The sequence below is a fragment of the Scophthalmus maximus genome, chromosome 9 (assembly GCF_022379125.1).
Source record: "Scophthalmus maximus strain ysfricsl-2021 chromosome 9, ASM2237912v1, whole genome shotgun sequence".
Lineage (NCBI taxonomy): Eukaryota > Metazoa > Chordata > Actinopteri > Pleuronectiformes > Scophthalmidae > Scophthalmus > Scophthalmus maximus.
Window position 1 is genome coordinate 13,664,269 of NC_061523.1, and position 26,585 is coordinate 13,690,853.

Sequence of the window (26,585 nt, forward strand, 5' to 3'; positions counted from 1 at the left end):
AGTCACATCGCAACATGTCTGTTACATCGCTGCTCTGTAAACTAAAACTTCACGATAAAAGCAACCACTCACACTATCAGAAAATGACAGAAAATGAGAGTGAATATATAGACAAATATATAGACGAAGATAAAGCCTAGGATTTAACCATTTAAAAAAATATAGCCCGGATGAGATGAAAATCAGAAATAAGGACGAATGGCAAGAAAGTAAGAGACAGAGGACTGGTGGTGGATACATGTTGATCAATCCGGGACCTATCTTAATACTCCCAGGCTGCCGTGGCAGAGACACTGATATGCCCAGTGTGACAGTGAGTGACAGGGCTTAGCATCAGCTCTGTCAAATGCCACATAGTGCTGCCAGTCAGTATCTGCTGCCCTGTAATTTGCGTTTTCTGTATTCGTATATTTTGGGCAGAGCATTGTTCTAATACAGTGGGGGAAAGGAACATTGACACGAGGAAAAGGCAAAGAATGAAAGTGGGTGTGTGTGGGCTGGAGTGTGTGCGTGTGCACAGACAGCTGAGGGATGGCGGTGACAAAAAACCTCAACTTTAAGAAATTTTCATTTGATTAAGAGAGTAAATGGGTTCTTAGAGGAATATAATGGAGACTAAAAACACTTCATCTTATTTTTCACTTTGTATTTTTTTATTCAACAGGTAGAGTTTGCTCAGGTTTTGATTTATAATATCCGTCGTGATGAAATTCAGACTCATAAGCAGAATCTCGTCAAAAGAATGCATGACGGGAAAAACCGGGCAAACTTCAACCTTCACATCAGCTTTAGAGCGTTTTAAAATTCCAAATGACTGTGGGGCTTTAAATCCTCAAATCAACCTTAAAAAGAATACAAAACAGCATCAGCACGTACTGCACCACACAAATAAATGCATTTTGAGGCTGGAAACTAAGGCTGGGCGAGAAGGACAAGTGGTACCTGATGATGGACTGTTTAATGGGGTCATACAGGGACATGAAGAGGTCAGAGTCCTCTCCAATGCGGCAGACAAAGTTCCTGACAAAGACGTAGAAGCTGTGGGTGGGGGAAGATTGGATCCGTGCTGAGATCCCGCTGTGGTCCGTCTGGATGTTGGACTGCAGGGGGAGACATTCATTTTAGGAGGCTATCTGGGGACGAGGGTTTAACAGGACAAGACGCCAGACAAGAAGCTTCATTAAAAACGTCCTGGCAAATCTGGTCGGCTGGTCTAACACTTTTTAGTAGCTGCTTACTTAATTCTGGGGTGTAGAAAGTGCATCATCCAGATGTTGGTTTGTAGAAGAGAACAAATTCTCTGAGTTAGAAAATCCTAACGGATTACATTCTCTTCTTACTATTCAGTCATTTGAAATGTGAAATAAGCCAAGAAGTGAAGCCAAGGAAATGTGCAAGGAAGTGAATTATTATTTAGGCTTAGCTGGCAGACATGATTGGCGAGTTAAATTTATTATACAAGGCATTTCATGAAGTCTAACTTTACAACTTTCTTATCAAAAAGGAAAAAAACTTGATAAAAAGGGAGGAACATTTTCTCAGCAAAAAAAAAAACCCTCAACGTCAAAGAAGTTGCCAAATAACTTAAATCATGATTAGAACATCTGCAACATCTCTTCCACTCACGAGAGCCTCTCTCTGCTACCGGGGACTTTGTGCATGCCCCTCTCCCTCCTAACCCTGCCCTCGGTGCTCCCTACCACACTTCTCTCTCATATCCGTTTGTACCTGCTCTTCTTTGATGCGTTCATTGATCTTGGCTGTGGCCTCCTCGTGGGCCCGAAAGAGGCTGATGACACTAGCCCGCTCTGGGTCTAAGATGTTCCCATCCTCGTCTCGAACAACCTGGTCCAGCTCCAAGATCCTGGGGCATACGGAGGAGGGGAGTGAAGGGTCGGGGATATAGATGGCAGGTGAACGCAGAGACAAGCAAGCCGTGGTTGGAGATCGCAGAGGCAGGAGCACAGAGAGAAAATAGAAAATACTAGTAAGAAAGTACAGATTTGACTAGTTACCATTTTGTACTGTAAACATGTGATTTTCTTTTTTTAACAAGACATACTTGTTGCCATAGTCAATCTTGGAGGTGACTTTCTGCTTCAGCTCCTTGAACTCGTCTGTGGGCAGAGTGCCGGACAGGAGCTGGGAGCGCCACTCCATTAGTTCCCACATCAGTCTCTGGACCTGCTTCACGCGCATCGCTTTATTGGCCTGGCCAGGAAGATGTATGGTGTTACACTCAGACACACACACATATACACAAAGGGTGTTTTTGCTCATTAGATTTTTATTTTTTTTCACCACAAAGAGCTGCTTCCATATGCTTCCCCACTCCCTTAGTGTGGTGGTCACCTCCTTCACCAAGGGCATCTCTGCAAACATCACCACCTCCTCATTTCTGTAGTCGCATACCGCACACAAAAACATGAATACAAAAAAAACATAGTGTTTGGAGACAGAATGGGACTGTTTTTTTTGATCGACTCACCCTCGTCTTTTAATGACGACCTCCTTAAGATGGACAAAACTGGCAGGGAACACACCCTAGAAAGAAATGAGTGTTGTTTTGGAAATACTAGAAAATACTGTAAACTGTAATGTCATGTATGACTGTACATCTCACATTCACCTTATTGATTATAGCCTGGTGGTACACTGATCTTACCTGTTGGGCTTTGTTCCTCGCCAAGTAGCCCAAGTACCAGCCTGAAAGACAAATTAACATCTAATCATCATCACTCAGACAGATACATACAGAAGAATACATTTTTATGATTTTTTTTTTTAATTAGATGCTACAAGCATAGATGCGAAACATTATCATAGAGTATCTGAATTTTTTTTTCACTCATGTGAAAGAGGAAACAAAATAAAATGGTTATTCAGGAGTTCATGTGGTTTCTTATGTGTTGAGGTTCTCACCATCACAGACTTCCTGGATGTGGACGGCATCTCCCACCTCCAAGGAAAGCTGCTTCTCTCCTTTCCCGACAAAATTCCACCTGACTAAAAACGGAGACTGTTACAGTGGGATGAAGGGTGCACGTGACAGACAGGTGTTTGATGAAAAAGTGAACAGGGCAGAGATCATATGAATGTTAGCACAAGCGGTGGGTAAGTTTTACTGGGGAAGTTGTTTGTGACCTTGGCAGCAGTCGGCAGTGGTCAGGCTGCCATGTGCACATTTATTGCACATTCCTTTGAACACGAACATGTATATGGAGAATAAAAGAAACAAAAGAGTTGCTAATGCACGACAAAAGTTTATACTCATTCATAATGTTGACTTCACAACATAAAGTCCGTAGTTTCATACCGTTTTGTTTATAGTCAAAATTTTAGAATTTTACAATAGCCTCATATGGACAATTTTATGTATGCTTCATTAAGTGGCTAATCTGAAAATTAATCAGCAGATTAATCGATGTGTAGAGTTGTCAGTTACAGCCTTGGCTTGACTGTAGTGAGTGCGAGCAGCAGTGGCAGCAGCAGGTGTTTGCAGCAGCTACCGACTGCACCAGTGTGCGTTGTTGCAGAAAGCTGAGAAACTGCTGTCGTCTTTCTGCACTAGTTCACAGTTCAACACAAAAGGTCCCAAAAACTAAAAGATGGTGCACTAAACATTAAGAAGTAACACTTACAAAAGGCAGTTTCATTTTTGTCTTTTTTAAATAAGCTCTCTCAGCCGTAGAGCTTCGTCATAAGCTTCTTTTTCTTCGTCTTCCATTTCCTGTGTTTTAGTCTCGCACAAACAGGAAGATATTCAGCTCCGATACAGTAGATGAACCACACTTCACGGAGTAATCATGTTGGTCAGTGACTCTGAATAGCTTTTTTTTAAGGTTCATTAGGCTACGAGTGGTGCAACCGTTAGGAAAAATTGTCTCCCCTCATTTTCTACAATACAAACTCTGTCTAACTTACTGCAAGTAAATAATAAATCCCTGCCTCATCTGCTACAGGCATGTGAGCCTCTGTGAGCAGCAATCTGTATAAGACACCAACCATAAATCTGTATTATGTTGCATATCTAACGGCAACACATGCCGATCAGCTCGGCCACGTTCAACCCCCATACCAGATAAACCACAGCGTTTGCACAGTCATTCATTTGTCACTGGTGACTGAAACTATATATTTTCACACAAAATGTTCCTTGTCAGGAATAATTCATCTTCAAGCCTCATGTCATGAAGATGTCACTCATTTCTGCAACAGCTTGACATTTATGGTAAAAATGATTGTATTCTTCACATAATCCACTGCAGCTATTATGTGTTTCGTTGCACAAAGCTTAAATAGTGAATATGATTTTAGTTCTTTTTGGGGGGAGTTACATATCTTGGGTACATGCTAAAGTTATAGGCCATTAGCACCTGCGCACATCCTGGAGAGCAGGAAGTGATGGGCATCATTTTTTTTTCTCATTCTTATTTATAAAATGGATGATCTACTGTCCCACCTAAACAGACACGATAGCAATATGTATGTACAAATATGTATGTACATGTACACACACAGTCACACACAAGTGAGCGTATACTGACTTACCTACACCGTACCGCTCTGTAGCGGTCCTTGTCCAAGGAGCCATGATTGCATGTAGACCCTATCACTCTCTCCCCCCGGTTCTCTTCTAATTATTTTTGCCGTCTCTTTTTTGGAGATGTCTGCTCAACTTCTCACTTCTGCTTCCTTCTAACTTTAAATGAAAGCAGTAAGCCCAACCCCCATTGGCCTCTCTTCCTCTTATGTCTCCCCTCTCTTCCGGCCTTCAGGCGGTTAAGGGGAAGTGGGTGAGTGCAACAAGGTGGAGTCCTGTAGCGCCCACCGGCCTGCACATAATGTGAAGTATCCATTATTTCTAATTTGGACTGAAAGGACCTCAGTAGCAGGTTGTACGTAAAGGATAAAAAAAAAAGTGATGATATCTTAAGTATGTAAAGTTACATACAAAACTAACACAGAAGTATTTTTCAGTATTTTAGTCCAAAACTGAGTCTATACACTGTACTTTTTTTACGGTAGATATATATCAAAATCTGACAGGAAGCTACATTTGTGATCTATTCTCAGATCTGAATGAAAATGAATATGTAGCGTGTTCCAGATAGTGTAAGCGGTTGGGGAGGTGTACATGACTTCAATCGATCGTCTGCCAGTTCAAACTCAAGCTGTAAGTGTGCAGGTGTGTGTTTTTGGTTTGTATATATTTTATTATTGTTCATCAAGAAATATTGAGAACATAAACCTGTTTCAACTGATGTAGTTGGAAGACGCATTAAAGACTGCTGCTGTGATCCTGCCTGCAGCCATTTGTTATCGTTTTGACAGTGTTGTACATCGTTTATAGTTGAGTATTGCTGCCTTTGATATGACACAAATGTATTTTTTTAAATAAAATGATATATTTGCCAGTTTTTATTTGATAAGCATTTTTTTTTCACTGGATTTATTTTCTCCAAATGGTATGTTGAATTTACCTTGACTGTGTTTTCCTGTGGGTAAAAAATGACTGATTTAATTAGAGATGATGTCATTACTTTCCAAATCCAAAAGAGGGTGGTAGCGTCCTAAATCATTTTAAATTCATAACTTACAACACACTGTTGGCCTAGGCTGGGAGCTATGGTTTTAACCTACCACTCAAAACCTTTACATTACAATATCAATGGCATGTGTCGAACCATGGCGAAGTGTCTTTTTTTCCACACAGAGGACCAAAGGAAGCAAAGCAAAAGAAAAACTATGGCCTTTCTTATAAAAGACATCACATATGGGACAAGGAGAGTGCCAGTTATTCTCCACTTACTGAGAAACATCAAAAGATATTATGGAAATCTTGTTGTTATGGGAACAAGAGGGGAGGTAGAGTGTGTCAACAGACTATGGATTCAACACTGGCAGAGAGGTGAGCTAACAAGTACAGTATGTGCATGTGAAGAGGTTACACTTAGAAATGAGATACAGAAAGTGTGTGCATTAGAGCGGGAGGGTGGGACAAAGACAGGCAGATGAAGAGAGAAGGAGAAGGGGACAGAAAGAAAGAAATGATTAAGAAAGATATGTTATCACATGGTTCTGTGTACTGGAACAAAACCGGGGCAGAGTTGCTGTGACTCACAAGGAGAAATTGGGGTGGAGCTTAAAGGTGTGCGGTACGGAAAAAAAAAAAGGAGCAACTAATGTTGGACAGATATAGCCAAAGATGAAACAATATACAGATGAAGGGATAAAAAGAGGCGGCGGGCAGAGGGACGGTCTCTAATAGAAAGGAAAAGCACAAAGAGAGACAAAGAAAGATTAAGATATGAACAAGGCTTTGGAAACGGAGACGGAGGCAAAGACAGACTGAGACGGGACCGATAAGGAAAAAGGGAGGCGAAAACGAATAAAAGGTATGAAAAGAGAAGTGATAATGACTTATGAATGTTAGCCTGAAGCCCAGAATATAAATTGACATTGGAAAGGAAAGAGATGCCTCATGAGGGGCCGTGGCCGAGTAAAAGGCTGCACCAGAAATAGAGAGATAGATTTATAACTCTTTGTGACCTATCGGGTCACTGACATCACTCAAACTGGTGCCAGTTCTCATGGATTTACCCGAAAGCTATCCAGCCAGCAAGCTGAAAACCGGACTTATTTGCCAGCAATTCCATTAAGCCTGAATGCAACTGGCAGCCTGGATTATTCAGGTAATACAGGCCAGTCTCCAAAGGCCAGTGTTTGTTGAGTAGAACCCACTTTATCTCAGGAGCTGGCATATGCAAGTTAGGAGGCATGATAAGAGAATCGAAGAGCTATTAAAATTATTTCAAAAGCAAATTACCCTCAAGAGAAAGAGAAGAATAATAGGAGTCAGACTGAGAGCAAAGAAAAAAGAGAGAAAGAGCGAGAGCTGTGTGAGTCAGTGGTGCTCCCTCTCTCCCTCTCTCCCTCTCTCTCTCCTCCCCACACACACTCATTAGACACGCACACACGTTGTGAGCCAGACTGTGTTTCTGTCGTCACTCTGGGAGCAGAGCAGAGCAGCGGGGGCAGTCGTCACAGAAGAGGAGCAGCAGCACAAAGGTGAGTTGATAAATTCTTACTTTATGTCTGTTGAAATATATTCAATATGTGTCACATTTGAATGAAGTGTGTGTGTGTGTGTGTGTGTGTGTGTGTGTGTGTGTGTGTGTGTGTGTGTGTTTTCTGTTGTGGTGTCACAGCAAAGTTCAATTTGACTCCACGTTTGCTTTGATCTTTTCTGATTTACTGATGGACTTATCAGCAGCTGAACAAGAATATTACAGGAAATAATCATAGTGGAAGTTAAGAAATTAAACAATTGTCAAATATTTAATAAACCCCTTATTTAAATGATTTAACACATACTCTAATTCTCTTCTACCGCTTGTCAGTTGCAGCTTTTGGTGCATCTCTGCGTTTCTGAGTCACAATTTAAAACCATTTCATGCAAACACAGATGAAGGAACGTAAAAAGATGTGACAGAGAAGCATTTGTGTGTTGTTAGAATCAAAAGTTCCAGCTTTGAATGTTTGTCAGAAGGAACTCATTTCTATCTTGATTTGGAATTGTGTTACAGCTTCACTCATATTCATTGGTATGTGGCTGAAGCGAGTTCAGAGTCTGATCCTGAGCCTGGTGCGAGCAGGTCAACTATGCACAATGACAAATATACAAAGGGGTCATTTAATCAGCTGTGGAAATGAGGAAGTGAGATTAATTTCTCCCTCTGAGTGTGTGCGCGCGTCTTTTGCTTCATTTGTGATACCTTGAAGTTCGACATTTTAGCTCTGCATACATGTTCACTTGACATTGACAGGAGGTACAAAGATGGACAGATCAATAAAGATACGTAGCTAGATGAACATAACGATAGAGGATAGAAAGTTATATTTAGCCCATAACAAGTGTTAGGGAGCCAGCACTACTTTAATCTCTCACACTGAAGAACAATGAATGGTTCACAGTCAGCTCAGTATGAATGGTAAATACTGTTAATACAGACGTCTTTGTCTTGCTCAGATGTAATATAATGATAAAATTTCCCTCTACTTCAGCAAGCAGAGGGAAAATCTGGTCAAAAGTAAAATAATCAGAAAGTCCTGCACAAAGACGTCATTTCATTAAGTAGTAAAGAATAAGTCCCTGATTTTTTCATTCATTTATGTTTCACGTTCACTTCTGAAAAAATATACAGAATGTTCATGTATTGTTGGCTTTGCTCCGACCGACATTTTACGTTGATTACGTTTTTGTTAGCTGTGCTCTTTTCTTTATTCACCCTTTATGTATATACCCTGTTTGTTTTAAAATGAGGAAAGGTCCTACGGTGACAGAAAAAAGGAACTTAGCTTGATAAGTGTCATCTGACATCGGACATTTAGAACAAGCTATATCCCTGATGCTAAATATCCTCTAGCTAGAACATGTAAATGGACATTTACCATGGAAATGTCACACATCATTATTTAAAAAATCTTAAATTGGGAGGATTAACTGGCTATATCTTAAACTGGGAGGATTAACTGAGCGACACAACAAAGTGAAACTACAGTGTCAGCCACCAGAATCGGGTCAGGATGTGGTTAGGTGTCATGACTTGGTCAGGGAACCACATAAGCACATCAGCAGTAAGTTTCCCTGTATAAAGAGCAGCTGGGACGTTTGACTGTGAGATCTGACAGGAAATGTGTTTATTGTGAGTGTGTTTTTCTATAAAACACTTTGTATGCATGTTTAAACACAGGTCTTTATCAAGTTGAGGTATTATTGGGAGCTGCAATGTTGACATAACAGAAACAGTATGTCAGCGGTGAGACTGACATATTGAGTGCAAACCATTATGACCTTAACGTGTGTGTGTGTGTGTGTGTGTGTGTGTGTGTGTTGCTGCAGCAAAGCATGCTGTTAGTGTCTATACATATTTTATGTGTCTGATCCCCCTGTCTGCGTACCTGTCTGCAGCCTTGTCTGTCGCTCACTGTGTGTTCTGTTTTCACGCTTTGTCAAGATTCCACAGCTTCCCTTCACTCCTCAGGACACACAACGGTTACTAAGCAACCTCCATCCGAGACCACTTCCCTCTCTATCCACTCTCACTCTGGGTCTCTGTCAAGGACAAAACCAAAGACAAACAGGAAGGCTTACACACCCGCATGCACACACAGACACGTCCATATCCACACGTACATCTGCGTGCGCACACACGCACGCACGCACGCACGCACGCACGCACGCACACACGCACACACGCACACACGAATGCAGACAGCTATAGATTATCTTGCAAAAGCAAAGGAAGTGAGCGAGCCAAGTATTTGCTGCTCAATTGAGTTATATTTGGATAAATGAAGCATTAAAATGTCTGATTATATTATGTTGCTCTGATCGACGCTGCACCATGGGATAAAAGTTCCTTTGAACATCTGTTGGCCCTCTGATTGCTGCAGTCTTTCCTAAATAGATGTTTATTGGCCAAGCATCAGTTGCTTTCCCTTTATGTTACATACATTTAGAATTTACAGCTATCATTAACAGTAAGGGATTTGCAGAATTTCACTCCCAAATTTACATTTGTCTTATATTTTGACCTCTGACATAGCTCTCCACACATTACAGCAGGATTGCAAGGTTCGATGTCATCTTATACGGTTACTACCATTAGGTGGCAGACACATTGTGGAACGAGTCATGACTGGGTGAGAGAATGAATGAGTGTGCCTAGATGAATGAATGAACAAGTTTATTTCGCATATCCTGTCTACTCTGCAGCAAACTGATGAAACGGCTGATTTCACAGCTGCTGGCAATTCAGTGTTTACCCCAATCTTTCTGTGAATTGAGAGAGAATAATTAACTCATTTCCTGACTCTGTGTAAACATATACGAATACATTACTTTGAATTTGTGACAGTACCCAAGATAACTTTGATTACAGCATTGATTCGATTAGAGGAAACATTCCTCATCCGTTTTTTTCTAAAAAAAGACATCTGGCTGGAATAAAAAAAGAAGGTCGCTGAATGAGCACTTGGTATCTCTCAATTCAGGCAGCTGAGAGGCAAATAACCTCATTACTCGTCTCTGAGCTCAGACCAGTGTTCCAAGTTCTTTTCTGCCTGCGTTTCATCTCAATACCCAAATTGGGCCACTTACTGAGTAATGGAAGGTCTACGTGGGGCAAAATTAAGCTCTTTTACATATTTTGTGTAGGGGGAGTTTGGAGACAAGGACAGGAAGATATCTAGGAGGCCCTTAAAGTTAATCATTAAATATCTCATCCTTGTTGTGTCCACCTGCTGCTGGGTGTCACCTCAGCTACACACAGACATACAGATCGACTAGTCCTGGGGGAAAAAAACCTTCAAACACTGTCCTCAAAATCGTAAACCTATGCGAACCGTTGTTTTCTCTTGAAATCACAAAACAACATTCTCCTACAGAAAACACCTGAAAGTAGCCCAGCCTTTACGTCCTGTGAAAAACACAGTACTCAGCCCTCATTATAATTATTACAGTCCTCAAAATCCATTACCAAGACATACAGTATATTTTGAGTTCTGTGTTAGTGTGGTCATGCACAACAATTAGATTTTAAATTTCGTAAACACAAATATGAGGAAATATGTTTTTCACTGACCTTTTTTTCTATGACTACAAGACAAGACCATAACGTGGTCGCACCAATGACATTAAATGGACTACGATGAAAGATGAAAACATGTATTATTTCATCATTGATGAAAACAAATGGCAAAATCTTTCAATATGTAAATTAATGAAAAGAAGAGAAGAACAGAGCACCTTTTCTCACAATGCCGCATAATGTAAACGTCCTTGATGGCATTGCTTGATAATAATTATTGGTTTGTGTAGCATTCTTTGTGTGCAAAGAGGTTCCAAATATTTTTATTTCACAAATATATTTAAATGGCAGCATGCAACCTACTTAAACTTTGGATGAAACAATAAGTCAGTGCAGACAAATCTAAACATTATAAGGTTAGGACTTATTGCAGGGCAGTTGTAAAGGGTTCGTTTTGATTGTAACAGGTTTTCTTTTCTGATTGACTTCAGATGGATGAAATCTTGAATCTAATGAAAACACCGATGCCTAGGGGTGCATGCGTCTGCACATGGGTGTCTTTGACTATACTGTATATACAGATGCAGTAACACTCACCATCTTTTTCCATTAGGGACAACTAATGAGAAGTTTGTGAAAGAAAACAGATGGTCAGAAATGAAGTAGCACCCTTCAAAATGACTGATGCTGTATCTACTGCAGGGCTTCAACATACTTCTCAACATTAACGTGAATGATTGGGACTTTTGAATTAAGTGTGGTTTGCACAGACTAACAGTGACATGGCTTTATGCAAGTTGTTTGCATGTTTGCATGCACCAAAATGTATTGTGCTTCCTGATAAGTGAGTGGGCAGGGTTGTATATTAATATGGTTTTATTAAAAGACAAATGTTTATGCAAATATAAACACAGGAAACCACTATGGTTGTGCTCTCACACAAATGCAGTGTAACATGGGAAAAGGAACTAATGCATTTAGCAGAGGAAAGATAATATTAGGTGACCACACATACACACACTCTCATATACTGTACATTAACTCCCAGGGTTCAGACAAGGTTGTTCTGTGACCACAACACATCTCCATATGTGGACATTCATCACCGGCACTAATTGGATCTAAGCCAGACCGCATTCCAACTGATTTAGTGTGTGTTTGTGTGTGTGTGTGAGAGAGAGAGAGAGAGAGAGAGAGACAGCGAGAGAGACAGATGTTGATGATGGAAGAGGCTTAAATGTGTGTTCTCAGAGTCAGTCTGTGATTCTGGCAAGTATACAGTAAAGGCTGCGATGTCATGAGCATTTGAGAGCTCCACTTCATACGTTAGTGGCTGTGCTATCAGTGTTTGCTCTGGATATAGTTCAAAGCAGCAAGACTGTGACAGAAATGTGTCCACAGAACAAAGAATTGAAGACTGGAAAGGTTCAAAGATTAGAAATGGGTGTCTGGGTTGCCTTGACCCCGATTTAATCAAAACATCTCTATCTCTCTGTCTTCTTTTCGTTGTATCATCGAACTGTCTTCCTCCTGCATGTGAAGCCAGTGGGTCCATCTCTTGACATCTCTCCCTCTCTTTGAGGTGATAAGTGAGTGGCTCTGGACCAGCTCTGGCAAATGTCCCGATATCCATTACAGCGTTAGAAAATAGACGAGCAAACATTACCCACCGCCCACTGACGCAAACACGTTTTCCACACACACTTTTACTTATCAGGTAGTTATCCTCATTCCACCAAGCACACATTATAAACTCATGCCCACATGCCAATAATGCATGAGTTCACAGAGGACAAATAACACCATGGCTCTCTATACAAGGCCTATGTAAGAAACAAATGTTCTAACATGATCCATTCAATTATGATTCTCGTCAGGAGTACTTGAAAAGAACTTACTTCACAAACAAGTGTTTTTATGTATTCAACTACTACACTACATGAATCTGCTCTTCAGCTGCTGTCATATTTGAAAAAGCAGTTCTCATCATCCAAACCCTTCGCAACTGCAAAAATTCAATTTGACATACACAATTATCCAAGTGTATCATTTTTAAGTCACATTGAACCCACGTATCCATTATCTATACCGCTTTATCCTTTAAGGTCACGGGGGGCTGGAGCCAATCCCAGCTGACACTGGGCGACAGGCAGCGGTCGTCAACGTATCGCAGGGCCAACATACAGAGACAAACTTACATTCACACACACACATATGCATTCCTATGGTCAAAATAGGGTCTCCAATTAACCTCATTTTGGACTGTATATAATGTAATAAAGTCAGCAATCATCTAAGCCAGACATTAAATTTATCTGTGTGGATGTAGTTTTACAATTAGTTGTTGTTATTTAAAGTCCTCTTACATGGATTCATACTAAAAAAAGGGACTATGAAGAAAAATATGCATACTTGTGATATTTTATCTTAAAGTACTTATGAGTTCATGAGTAATTATACATGCACTTGCTCAAATCAATACTCTCAGGTGTTTCGTCGCTACAGCCTTATGTGGTCTGCCGACTAGCTGATTGAGAGGTTACAAACCTTTGAATGGCATTGCTATGCAACATAAGTAACATTTCACTGGAAGCTTATCAGAAAGTAAAAACTGTGGTCAAACATGATTCTTCCGGGTTTTCTTGTTCCAAAGGCACAATGTGTACATGTTTCCTCTCCAAACTGTAAATCTTTTAGCTAATAATGTATTATTTTTTATTTTCCTATTTTGTTTTATCCGATTTCTTTTTATTTTCCAGCTCATGGTAGTCGGTGACTCTGCCTATCCAGTCACCAGAACAATTTCTTCTTTTTTATTCATTTTCAACCAGTTGTTGTACTTGTTCTGTATAAAAAGTACAGGCATAAGCAAACCAAAAGACAGTAGGTCTGTGTGCAATATGTGAAACTGTAAAAAGTTGTACCAATGACCACCTGTGTTTCTGCTCTCAGTCCACTAGATGTCACCACAGCCACAGAAGAGGGAGTGAAGCGCTGCCATGGACCACGTGAATCAGCCACTCTCAAACAAAGCTGCTCAGCAGCCATCAGTGACATTTTGACATCCAAGCATGCTGCTGGTTTCCAGTTCTCAGTAGCAGCACTCGTCAAGAGACAAATGTTGTTCAACCAAATTCTTGCAAGAATGTTTTGATGGATATTTGTCAAGAGTGAGATTGGGGAAACTGGTGTGGTCAAGTCACTGAAGAGTTGAACACTATGCTTTGTGGAGTCGAGACCCAGCAAGTGCAGAAAGGAGTCAAGTAAAGTAGTGGCTGAGATGGAGGGATTACACAAGGTCAAAATCTTAAGTCAATTATGACCATGGAGACACTGAGACAGCTCAATAAATGGGAGCACCGGAACCCTCTGAATATACCTGCTAACATGACGTGAGCAAAAGGCTTGTGTGAATTCCTTCTATGTAAAAATCCTTTTATCTGGTGTAAAACTGAAAAGAAAACATAACGATGGTTCTTACAAAGCTCTAGCCATGATGTCATCTCATTGTCTCCAGTGAAGCTTCAGCGATAATGTTGTCAAAAGTGATGCTGGGTGTCATCCTGTCCCTCCTCATCCTTCTGACTGTTGGTGGTAACGTGCTGGTGTGCCTGGCTGTCTGTGCCTCCCGACGCCTCCGCTGCCTCACTAACTGCTTCATCGTGTCGCTGGCTGTGACGGACCTGCTGCTCGGCCTCTTGGTCCTCCCGTTCTCCGCCCTCCTCCAGCTCAACGACGAGTGGCCCCTCGGCCCGGTGTTCTGTAACTTCTACATCTCCATGGACGTCATGCTGTGCACTGCCTCCATCCTCACGCTGCTGGCCATCAGTGTGGACCGCTACCTGGCGGTGACCATGCCTCTGAGACATGCCGCACTAGTGTTGCCGTGGAGAGTTGCGGTGGCAATGGCCAGTGTTTGGACAGTGTCTGTGGCTGTGTCTTTTTTGCCCATTCATATGGGGTGGAACACGGCTAATGGGACAGTGCAGAACCAGGGGCCTTGGGCTCCAGAGAGGAAGTGTCGTTTTGAGCTGAACAGACCCTACGTAGTGACCGACTCTCTTCTTACCTTCTTCCTGCCCCTGGTGGCTATGTGCTGGACCTACCTCCGAATACTTCGCATTGCAAGGGCACAGGCCAAGCGCATTATCAGTGCCCGACCCACTTGCATCACCCACTATGACTGCAGGAACAATCCCTCAACCAGCACAACAGTGGTTTCCAGTGTCACAGCAGTTGCTCTGCGGGAACACAAAGCCACAGTGACACTGGCAGCAGTAATAGGGGCTTTCGTTGTTTGCTGGCTGCCCTATTTCATCCTGTTCACAGTTTTGGGCTTAAAAGAGCATCCGGACCCTAGTACAGTACCTGCATATTCCATCGTGTTGTGGCTGGGTTATGCCAACTCAGCGCTCAACCCTATCCTCTACGGAGCCCTCAATAGGGATTTCCGGTCAGCCTATTCCCACCTCCTGAGATGTCGATGCCCTGCTTATAGTGGATGGAGGAGCCGACAGCCGTCTCCCAATGTAACAGCAGGTAAAGCTGTAGACAGAGATTTAAGTATGCAGGTAAATCTTGAGCATAACATAACACGAGTTACAAATTCAGTTGAGTGGACATGAATTTCTGTCCAACAGAATACTGCGGCCTGTGTGAATTCGTTAAATGTTCTTATTCCCAGTCTCTTCAGTTTTTGAGTTTCATTTCCTTTTCCATATCTTAGCCAGAGAGCAGCTTACAGAGGTGACGCTGCTGTGTGGCCACACCCCTTCCGCATGCAGGGCAGGTTTAACAGATCAAAACTTCATGCTTCAAGAAATGAACAGCAGGACAACGACAGCAGCTACCCAGTTTGCAAATGGCACTGCTGCAACAGATGTCAATGGCAAAGAAAGGTAATGAATCATCAATGTAGATAAAACTATTTGAAAGAATGAGGGTTCAAATTCAAACTGAGGGATACATGGTCCAATGCTTACATGTCGGTCAAACTGGGGTACTGTACCATGAAAGACTAAGCTGTTTCGCCAAAAAACTATTCTCTCTCCCATTAAATGATATGTCAAGCTGCTCGGATGTGACACTTCATACTCGTCCTCATACTTGTCTCTGTTTTACCATAAAACACAAAATCCCAAAAGTCACACAAACAAAAAATGTGTCTTCTCTAATCTCTCATTGTGTTCAATGAGCCCAGGTCGTGCTGAGCCTGTGCTGGTGAGGCGGACGCTGTGTTCATGACACTGTGGTTACAACGCAGGACCAAAATCCTTCCTGAGGAGGAAAAACAAACACCAGACAGACAAAGAGACGGACCAAGATTTACAGCCCCTGTATTTGGAAGATTCCAGTGCCACAGCAGAAGCACATAATACACCATGTGAGTAGACCGACATCCCTATAGCGCCTAAAGACCCCGTCCATCCTGCAACAAATGAACTGCAGCACACGCATCGGAGCACCGTCATCCGCAGTGCATCAGGCCATATGGCAAAATGTATATTAGGCCAAGAAATCTGCTTTCAGCACAGAGAAGGAAACATTATCCAATTTCACATCCTGCCCTAATTCCTTTGTTTGCATTTTGCAAACAGCGTCTACAAATGGTTTTGCTCATTGTGTATTGAATACCAATACACTATGAAGGCTATACAGCACTGTAGTACTGTAGCACACACACAGTAACCCACACAATATATCATATGTAGTGTACATGTGTATATATGACATCGCACAACACTCCAGAAATTCATCACGTCAACTAGCATAAGTGCAGTCGTAAGAACTGAGGAAAAGTGTGCAAGATAATTGTCATGTTGTTGTTTTTTTAATGGAGAAATCACCACAGCACTCAACAAACAAACATTACGTCTAACATTACAACATTATCAAGAATCAGGGAAGGATTCTTTGCAGCTAATACTGGAGTCAGGGGGGGAATTTACTGGTAACCATGTTTTATTGTTAATCTTCTAACGCCTTCTGAAATATTTGTTCCAATGTCACATTTACTCGTGAATTTACTGACAAACAAAATGATTAATTGTTTATTGTTTTGCCTCTTTGCTTTTTTTGACAACAACATTCATAATCTGTGTTTTTAAAACAGTATTATTACATTAGTACTGAGTACTGCAATAGTCTTATACAGTATTTGCACACAACTTTGAACTCCTCGAACAGCAATCCGACCTACTAAAAAGTACTTCTTGTAAATGCTTATACAAATCACTGATTTCTATACGTATTGTAGGATCTAATCCACATTCAACACAAAGGTGAAGTGAAAGATTTTTTTTTCCTTCTTCGCTTACTGTACACCCAAAGTGTCTGAATAAGTAGACTAACTTTTAAATTCTTCTCATTTGTATGTCTCCTTCTGTTAGTGTCCGAATTGTAGCAAACAGAAAATGTGAGCGAATGGGATCTCACAGCTCCACACCTCATTAGCAAGAACCAGCAGTTCGCACACAGCCGGACTCAATCTGCCCAGGACCGAAAGAACAAGGACGCTTCTACAAGGGGAAGTTGTCAGCCACAATTATTCGACTGCATCCAACAGTAGATGACATGCTATTGCACTGAAGTGTGGTCGCCGTTGCAGCTCTGGACGACTGAATGAGACCAACCAGTTAACTCGCAGGTCATCAATTTGTGCTGGCTCAAGACTGAACTCCAGTGGAAACAAAAAGCATCACAACTTCGATAAAGTATACTGACGTCTTATTACAATTGGGTGTTTCACGAAACAAAATAATGGAACAGAAAAAAGTGATGAATGGACTTTTGAAATGTATGACATTTGAATGTGGAGCATACAAACTAATATGGTCAGTTTTTGTTTTTTTTAATGCAGCTGCCTCCAGTTGTGCTCATTCCGTGACGTAAAGCTAGTACGTGTACTTTATGTATTGTATCATACATAAAATATCTGAGGTCTGAAACATGGCATGAACTGTTCCTCTTAAAGTGATCATTACGACCATATTGTACCAATAAAGTGCAGCTTGAATAGAGAATCCAACTTTTGCAACCATTTCGAAGGGCAATAAAGATGGGCTGTAGCTAAGTATGGACAGGGATGATCAGGCCGGATGATGCAGAGAACACTGTATAAGTGGTAAACAGTACAAGTACATTGGAAACAATTCATCACAGCTGTCAACACACATTGCCTCAAACTATTGCCACATTAACACTTAACCTTTTTCATACTTCAAGCTATTTCCTTTGAGGACTGACACAGAAGTGTGTGTATCTCTCTCTCTCTTATATATATATATCAGTGCAAGGTACCAGCTGGAAACTGATTGAAGGGATTTTACAACCCAACCAACCACTTATGTGGTTACAAACTATTCAGCTCTACATGATGTTTTATCTCATACTTATCCAGGTTAGGTTTTAGCCGACGATGGATGCTGCATTGCAGGAGAAGCTGTCTCCACATTCACAGAGGTACATACATTCACAGCGTCCGCCTTACAGTGAGTAGCTCCACTGGAGCAGTTGGAGGTCAAGAGATCTAAACCTATCAAGACTCATTCGGCCATATATAATCCAACCATCCATCGGTTTCCACTCCTGTCTGCTAGGACCCTTCTAGAGTGATTGCACAGTAAAATATATAGGGGATATCCACAGTACTGGTTCAGTGAGAGACATTTTTAAGCATCAAATCATTCGCAACACATTTTGTCAGAAGGGCAGAAAGGTAGAGTTATATTATACTTCTGTCCATCCAATATTCACGGTCTCTCTATTCATTGCTATTGCAGTCAAAGGTCACCCTTGCCCTGTGTTTGAAATTGCACAACTTAATATTCCATCATGTTGAGTAAAATATTAGTACTACAAATTGTAGCACCACTCTCAAACACTGTTTACAGTCTGTGATTGCTGTGAGCAAAAGTTACGTTAATAACCACATCAGAAACGTGACATCTTATTGTCACGTTTCTGGTGTGGGTAATGGGACCGCACATTCTGCCATCTTTGGCCTGGCAGTTTCAAGTTTTGTTGCCAGTGTTGGATCTTGGAAAAATACAAACACACAACAACCAGTACAAAACCCTCCGGCAAGGAAATACTGATCATGGAAACACAAAGAAGGAACTGTAACTTCGGAAGATACCAACTCGACTTGACTTTAGCTACACAGACTGTCCAAGTCTCTTATTGGCTCGGCTTGAATGTCAGAATATATTTCTGCAAAGAAAAAAAGGATGCAGATTTTGTCTCCATCATTTACAGAGTGGTATCGATAGCAGCCAGCACTTCTCAAGGAGGAATAACTCTTTCCACATATACAAGGCATGTGAGTATTACATAATTAATGGCTAAAACCAGTGTGGTTAACAACTGTCCTTTCCAACTCAAAGACATTTATTATGCTTTCATCTCCTTGAGTACGAGTCCCTCTATTCCGATACAAAAACATCATGTGTCCCTTGGTAATTCTGGCCCCTTGCTTCTTTCTCTCCCCCTCTCTTTTCCAGAGTGACCACTCAAACTACATGAAAGCCATTAATCACTGCTTCTTTAACATTGGATTAAAGTGGGAGAAAACCCAACATATAAACTCGCTTTCTCTCTTTTTGTCACTCTAACACGTGGACACACACACACACACACACACACACACACACACACACACACACACACACACACACACACACACACACACACACACACACACACACACACACACACACACACACACACACACACACACACACACACACACACACACACACACACACACACACACACACACACACACACACGTCTAGCTCTGTACAAGCTATCAATCACAGATATTGTCATTATTCAACTCTGTCATCGACAAGACCCTCGCCCTCCCTCACTCTGCCCCTCTATCTGTGTGTCTTTATCTCTGTCTTTCTCTCCTTTTCCTTCTCCCTATTCTCTCCCTCACAGACACACACACACACAGAAGAAAAGAGAGAATCATGAATCATAAATCTTATGAATGCCATCTAAAAACTGCTCAGCGCTATGAGAAAGAGAGATGATTGATAGATGTGAGTGACTGTGGCGAAAGCAAAGAAGATGGACAGAAGGTTGCAACCAGCAACACCGGGGTCAGAAACTACAGTTCAAGGGTCAAACACATCGGAGGAGGAACAATATGGCCAAGAAGGAACGAGAAAATGGGGGGATGAGGAGAAGGAGTAAATGGTTTGAAGGGGAAGGGAGAGAGGAGGATGGGAGGAGGAGAGGGGTGTGGGGGGATGCTGCCACAGTGAGGCTAAAGCCATAACTCATCTTTTATTAAAAATAATGAAAAAAACTTAATGAGTTAATAATATCTGGAGAAAGAGACGGGGAGTGAGACAGAGATGGAGGAAGGGACAGGAGGACGGAGCAAAGGAAGGGAGAGAAGAAAGGAGGCGAGGGGAAAGAACACGGCGCAGATAGAAAACAGAACAGGGTCAGTGCGCGTCTCTTTTCGCGCTTTGGTCATTTATTCCAGTTTTCAAAGTTCACACAAGATCCATCAGACAGGCAGCGACAATCAAAGCGATTCGCCTCTTTCTGCCGACCCAGGTCCCAAAGCACGCTTGGTAATTAAAGGCACTTAACAACCAATTAACAGTGATGAGCTAAATTAGCAGGATATTGTCTCCTTTGACTAGGCTACTGCATTATCAGTGTATTGAAGGAGTGTAGAACAAACCTCGGCGGCCCATGTTTGCATGTAGGCAAATGACGGATTAATTACTATTAAAACATCAGCATCTTAATGAGCCTGGAAACAATTAGAGCGGTCGTTAGCATGTGGCGAGCGGCTGAGAAGAGAAGAAGGTGGGAGTGAGTGAAAACAAGAGAGAAATCTTCATTGGGAAGCAATACTGATTAAATGGACGTACGGTCGCGCCCATCGCCCAATATCCACGGACTTATTAAATACATGACATCACCATTTGTCTTTCCTACCATCAAGCCACTTTTCTCATGCCATTATCTTTCCCCTTCTTCTCCGGCGTTCCCAACTCTCCGCCTTTGTGTTCACCTCTCATAAAAAGCCTTTTTCTTTCTCTTCCATTCCTTTCTCCACTTTCTGCTCTTTAACTCCCATTTCTCCCTTCCCTCCTTCATGCTAGAGGGGCACAGTCCTGTGAAGGAATTTAATATGCAACTTTTATATGAGAAACCAATCGCATACGTCTGGGTCTATTGGGCTCGCAATCTATCGGCCCGGACGGCTAATGCAATAGAGAGAGCCGGGGCTATTTATCACACAGGGAGCTATCTTTTCCTTTCTCCCTCTCTCTCTCCCACTCTGCCCTCGCTCTCTCTGTCTTTATTCAAGCCCAGATTCCTGGCTGCCACTAAATCAGGCCAACTATGAGCTATGGCTGCCCAGAGGGCATCTCCTCTTTTATAGGGGGATTTGGATTTTGTATCTACCGGTTCCTCAGTGGTCGTTGAGACCGTGCTAACGGAAGCTATAAACATTCAACAAACAAAGGCAGCAACTTGAATGTCCCTCCGTCCCCACTGCAATGATGATGAACACGTAGAGATATATGGAAGATGGAGGAAGCATAAACCTAATGAATAAGACATCAATGGCATTTAAAATTACAATTGCACAACCTGAAAAGTTTCCAGCTGAAAAACAGAAGCCTCAGCGTGCGGCGGCTGCTGCCCACCTGCAGCAATTAAAATGCCTCCGAAAACCAAATTCATTTCAACAAATTAGCCACATTAGTGGCCACTGTGTAATCGCTGATGGCAATTAATAAGAAATTAGTCACAATCAGCCCTATATTAACATCTCACCCAGGGGCCGCGGCTGGAAATTAATAACCGGAGATTCATCTCTCTTACTGTCTTTCTGGCTCTCTCCCTGACACACACACACACACACACACACACACACACACACCTACGCCCACCTATATTGTTCATGAATCACCTCTAAGACACAGATTTTTTTCTATGTGGATCATCTCATATGATCCACAATCTGCTCTATCAGCTAGCCAGCTTCCTCTTTACCAGGGTGTGAAACCCCCCCTGAAAGACATTAGTGTGTGGCTGTTTGTGTGTATTTTTTTTCACATGTGCATGCACAATCAACACATGTGCAACACACGGTTTGTGGATCGGTAGATATATAAAGAGAGCAATAAATACCATACTCTCTTTATATGTGCAGTGTGTACTGTATAACTGTGTGTGTGTGTGTGTGTGTGTGTGTGTGTGTGTGTGTGTGTGTGGTGCGAGGTGCTACACTAATGGGGAGGGGGCATCGACTGAGACTGGGACCGCCTCTAGGGGTCCTCACACCAATCAGCAAAGCACAACAAGAATCAATTAACACCAGTGGGAGGGGGCAGAGGGTACAACACTACACAGACATAGACTGACACACGCGCACTCTGGCCACATGCACACTGCCCACACACATGGTACTGTCTGAGGAGATATCCATCAGCTCACACATTGCACGATAAGCCAATATGTATGGTGTGTGTATGTATGTGTGTGTGTCTCTGAGTACGTGTGTGTGTGTGTGTGTGTGTGTGTGTGTGTGTCCATGTCCCGGCGTGCCCCGGTCTCTCATGGTGTGAGGTTGGGGAACAGATTGGGGGTCAGCAGGGGGGTCAGGCCAGGGTCACCCCCATCTGATATCTATCTGTGTGTGTGTGTGTGTGTGTGTGTGTGTGTGTGTGTGTGTGTGTGTGTGTGTGTGTGTGTGTGTGTGTGTGTGTGTGTGTGTGTGTGTGTGTGTGTGCGGTAAAGCCTAAACACAACTTCCAGGGCCCACTGGCAGGCAGAGGAGAATAAGATGGATGGTGTTGATTCATACTACGAATTCATTGTTGCTCCTGATTCCATAGAGAATAAATAAATCCACGGAAATTATGAAGCGAGGGACCAAAATGAGTATCTCACATTTCATATTCCCCCTTCACTCTTTCTCCCTGTGTCTCTCTCTCTCCATCTCTCTCTCCCTTTGTGTCTCTCTAGTGTGGGGACAGCTGCTGGCTACATGAAAACCATTCATCATTGCATCTTTATCATAAAATTATTGACAGACAGGAGGATGAGGAGCCATATTTGCTCCATTTTACAAGGTTGGACAAAGAGAAAAGTCACGCATCTCTGGAAAAAAAATGAGATCTTGAATTTAGACATAACATCATCATCACATCCATGGTTGTGAGACAGTGCCGGGGTGAACAGAATAGAAAGAAAAAAATGACATATCTGCTTCAACAGGAAAAAAAAAAGAACAGGCAAATAAAGTGATCAAAGAGTGTTTATCATTTGCCCATGAACGTTCCACTGTGAAACCCCACCTCTTTCCTCTTCCTCTCTCTCTCTTCACATCGCCATCTCCATCTGTTAGCCCGTTGCACTCGTCCGTCCACTATTCCTCCCCCCTTCCTCGTTTTTCTCTCCTCCTCTGCTCCTCTCTGGCCTTCCTACCCTCAGGGAAGTAAGATGATCTCCCTGTGCTGGTGTAAGTGACTGGTATTAGTCTCCTTCTCTGTCTGTCTGTTTGATCCCGGCACTAATGACTCCACAGGGACTCGGGTCTGATAATGGGAAATCAATATAGAGAATAGCGCTCTGGAGTGGCCTCACTTAGCTCTCGCTCTTTCACGCCTCACAGCAAAGTGCCTCTGTGTATCCGATGAGGGGTGCAGTGTAGTGTGTGTGTGTGCGCGTGCGTGCGTGCGTGCGTGCGTGCGTGTCTATAGGAAATCTCTGCATGTAGGGAGCTGCATTTAAATAAAGGACTATTGCTGAGAGCATGTACTGTGAGTGTGCAAAGTAAAACTTTTTATATCATTTTTTAAATTCAAACAAGGATTACTTTCACATTTATGAGCTGAAATATACAATCATTTTCATATTAGATTAATCTGTCGATTATTTTCTCGATTAATCGATTAGTTGTTTGGTCCATAAAATATCATAAAGTGTTTTTCCAAAACTCCAAGATGATGATTTGTTTCGTCCACACACCAAAGATATTTAATTTACTGTCACAGTGGAGCAGAGAAACCAGAAAATATTCACATTTAAGAAGCTGAAATCCGATAATTGATTATCAAAATAGTTGGCGATTAATTTAGTAATCGATTTCTAATCGATTAACTGTTGCAGCTCTAAATATTTTACAACATTTAATCAAATCAAAGTTACTCGAGAGATTTCATTATTTGGGGTCCTGCGCTTACATGCGTGTGTGTGTGTGTCTGTGTGTGTGTGTGTGTGTGTGTGTGTCTCTGTAATCGGTCACACTCCAGTGCCTGGGGCAAGACAGGTGGGGTTGGTGGCATGAGGCTGGTGCCCCCCCTCCACCCTGAGGGGCCAGAAGGCCCAGCGAAGCAGGGGGCTGGAGTAGCTGCCATTGCCAGGCAGCAGAGCACTGTAGCTGGTGGCAGCTGGTCCTGCATCCCTCCCTCCCCTCCTCCCCTGCATTAGCACCCCGCAGGCAGGCAACAGGAGGGGTTAGGAGGTCAAGAGGCAGGAGAGAACGGGTGGAACGGCAGCGACATGCACGATAATCAGCTTTTATGAAGCGGAGAGGACACAGACAGAGAGAGACGGGAAACACAGCTCTGACACAATGCAACAGACTACAAGCAGTAATGAATTAACACATTAGCGCCACTACCAGGGGCATTCAGGAGCACTCAGCTGCTCTTAAACACAAACCCACACTGGCACACTCCCTGACACACCCACACATAAATCAGTCAAAAGTCATTAAAGCAACAGCAAACACGCTCGCTTATTAATTGCATCAGTCATTTTGTCGATGGCAGATCGCACTGAAAGCCGTTTAAAAAACGTCTCCAAACTTTTACTTAGCACTCGGACTAAAAACAATAGAGGTTAAGTCTCAAAAGATCAACCTCAACCACACACACACACACACACACACACACACACACAAAGACGAGACAATGCTCTGGGAATCCTCATCTACAAACTCAAGCCATGTGCTCAATTATCATCAGCCCAAAATGATCCCCATTAATGCTTTAACTCTTTCTCTCACATCAATCTTCCTGTTTTTGCTCTCTGCTCTGCGTCCATCCCTATAATTCACGTCTGTGCGGTTACATACTTCCCTCTCTCACCCTCTTCCTCTCCACCCTCCTCCCGCTCGCTCCCTCCCTCTCTGACTTTTAACCAGCGTGAAGAGGCAGCCGTGCATTCAACCATCAGACAGGCAAACATGGTCTACCCTCACGCACGCACACACACAGAGTCGAAGCATATTGTTCCTCAAGTGTAACAAGAATGCAATGTTCACTGAAACAAATATCTACCGTATTAGGGCATCTTTATGTGGTTAAATGTGCATCCTGATACTTGCAAAAAGAAAGCTTATACATGACTGATTTGTATACAAGAACATACTGAAAGTTGCTTTGCTGTTTGCTTCCACATGAAGATTTCCAATAAAGCACTAGTGCTTTCTTTAAGTAAGGTGACACGTGTGAAAATCTGCTACATCATTTAAAAAGCTACATTTCTGTTGTCATCGATCACGTGGAGCACTAGGACGATAGAGTTGTTGTTATGTTTGCTCCAATAGAGACGGCCTTTTTCGCGATGACAGCCTCAATTTTCGCTTCGTAAAATCCTTTGATTGTTACCAAGCCATGAACCAGACATTTACAAAGACATGCTACACGGTTTATCTGCATTTTAAGTGTCCAGCATGTCCAGTGACAGCCCAGGGATGCTGATGATGGTCACAATTGAGTCCCTGATGGGGGATCCCATTCCTCTCTTCTCATCCAACAATCCCACTGAGCATGTCAATATGAAACACTATCCCCCCACATGGGGGCCATGCTCTGCGATCCCTCCCATTATGGACAAGACGGGCATATATTGATAGAATGAGCCTGTAAACTACAGCATCTTAACACAGCGTGTGCGTGGCATCGCGTAAATTAGATCAAATCAAGTCTCCCACCAGTAAAACACATTTTCACTATATTGCACTCATCCTGAGTGTGATTTACAAGACTGTTGTTGTGTGTGTGTGTGTGTGTGTGTGTGTGTGTGTGTGTGTGTGTGTGTGTTGAGGGGGAGAGAGGACCATAAAGCTTTGTTTGGTCAACTTTAAAAAAAATAACCCACAGCCTTGTAAATGTTGTCAGATGGCCGATGCCAGTGTCTTTCAGCTTAATACTACCTATATTAAATAGTTTAAATATTTCATAAGGGCGGTTTTTTTGGAGCGAGGGAGGGGAAATCGTTAGCTGCGGTAAAGTTTCATTAACTGGTCCACATTTCGCTGCGAGGCAAACTCATCTCCTCTTATTGTAATAAAACAATCTCTCTCTCTCTCTCTCTCTCTCTCTCCGGGTGCTGCTCTCCACTCATCTTCCTCTCTCTGCCGCCTCTCTCCTTCTCTTTTACATCATAATAATACACTACATCCCCTTTAAATGCACTATTACTTACCGCTGCCTTTTCATATTCTAACATCACGGGCACTTTAGCGACAATATAAAAGCGTGTCATTCATTATTCAGAGGCAGCCGGCCTCGTCCCCCTTTTAAAAAGTCAGGCGCGCTGCTGAAATTGATAACGGCGAAGAGACGCGCAATAAAAACGCAGCCCCCGGGTACCGAGCCGCAGCCCAGACCCCCGATTATGCAGATCAAGTGGTAATTTCTCAAACAAAACGCACTCTTTCACTCTTTTGTTGTCGCTTCTTTTTAGACTTTTGGAATCGGGGGTGTCAGCTTTTATTGCCCGTGGGGGGGATTGATGTCAAACTTAATTGTTCGTGCGCGCTCGGGGCTTTTCCAGAAAACACCATCCAAATATTTTGGTCAAAACGAGATAACCCCCGAGGCCGCCGTTCAAACGGGGGTGTGGCTGCACGTTTTAAGGAGACTCTTCAATTACTTTTGACCGTTTCTGATGCAATCGTGGAGCAATGAAATGGTCCGACACCGTCTCCGGGCCTGT

General features: G+C 42.5%; 2 protein-coding genes across 3 annotated transcripts in view; one reads left to right on the forward strand and one right to left on the reverse strand.

Moving 5' to 3' along the window:
- The window catches only part of LOC118319239 (dedicator of cytokinesis protein 2), an 83,265-nt gene extending 78,543 nt beyond the window's left edge, over positions 1-4,722 (reverse strand). Inside the window, exons 1-8 of the mRNA XM_035649478.2 lie at positions 4,552-4,722; positions 2,923-3,006; positions 2,666-2,706; positions 2,489-2,544; positions 2,302-2,398; positions 2,063-2,211; positions 1,729-1,864; positions 943-1,100 (exon numbers count right to left, since the gene is read on the reverse strand). Of these exons, the coding sequence (XP_035505371.2) occupies positions 943-1,100; positions 1,729-1,864; positions 2,063-2,211; positions 2,302-2,398; positions 2,489-2,544; positions 2,666-2,706; positions 2,923-3,006; positions 4,552-4,594 (764 nt within the window). The 5' untranslated portion in view covers positions 4,595-4,722. The remainder of the gene's footprint in view (positions 1-942; positions 1,101-1,728; positions 1,865-2,062; positions 2,212-2,301; positions 2,399-2,488; positions 2,545-2,665; positions 2,707-2,922; positions 3,007-4,551) is intronic.
- Positions 4,723-6,962: 2,240 nt separating this feature from the next.
- On the forward strand, positions 6,963-17,617 carry hrh2a (histamine receptor H2a). 2 transcript variants are annotated; one of them, XM_035650673.2, is made up of 6 exons: positions 6,963-7,071; positions 13,548-13,987; positions 14,113-15,134; positions 15,322-15,493; positions 15,796-15,978; positions 16,985-17,617. In XM_035650673.2, the coding sequence occupies exons 2-5, from the start codon at positions 13,914-13,916 to the stop codon at positions 15,803-15,805; spliced, it is 1,278 nt and encodes a 425-aa protein (XP_035506566.2). In that variant the 5' UTR covers positions 6,963-7,071; positions 13,548-13,913; the 3' UTR covers positions 15,806-15,978; positions 16,985-17,617. The 2 variants fall into 2 exon arrangements, with proteins under 2 accessions (XP_035506566.2, XP_035506565.2); XM_035650672.2 differs by having other exon boundaries at positions 15,859-15,978.
- The last annotated feature ends 8,968 nt before the right edge of the window (positions 17,618-26,585 follow it).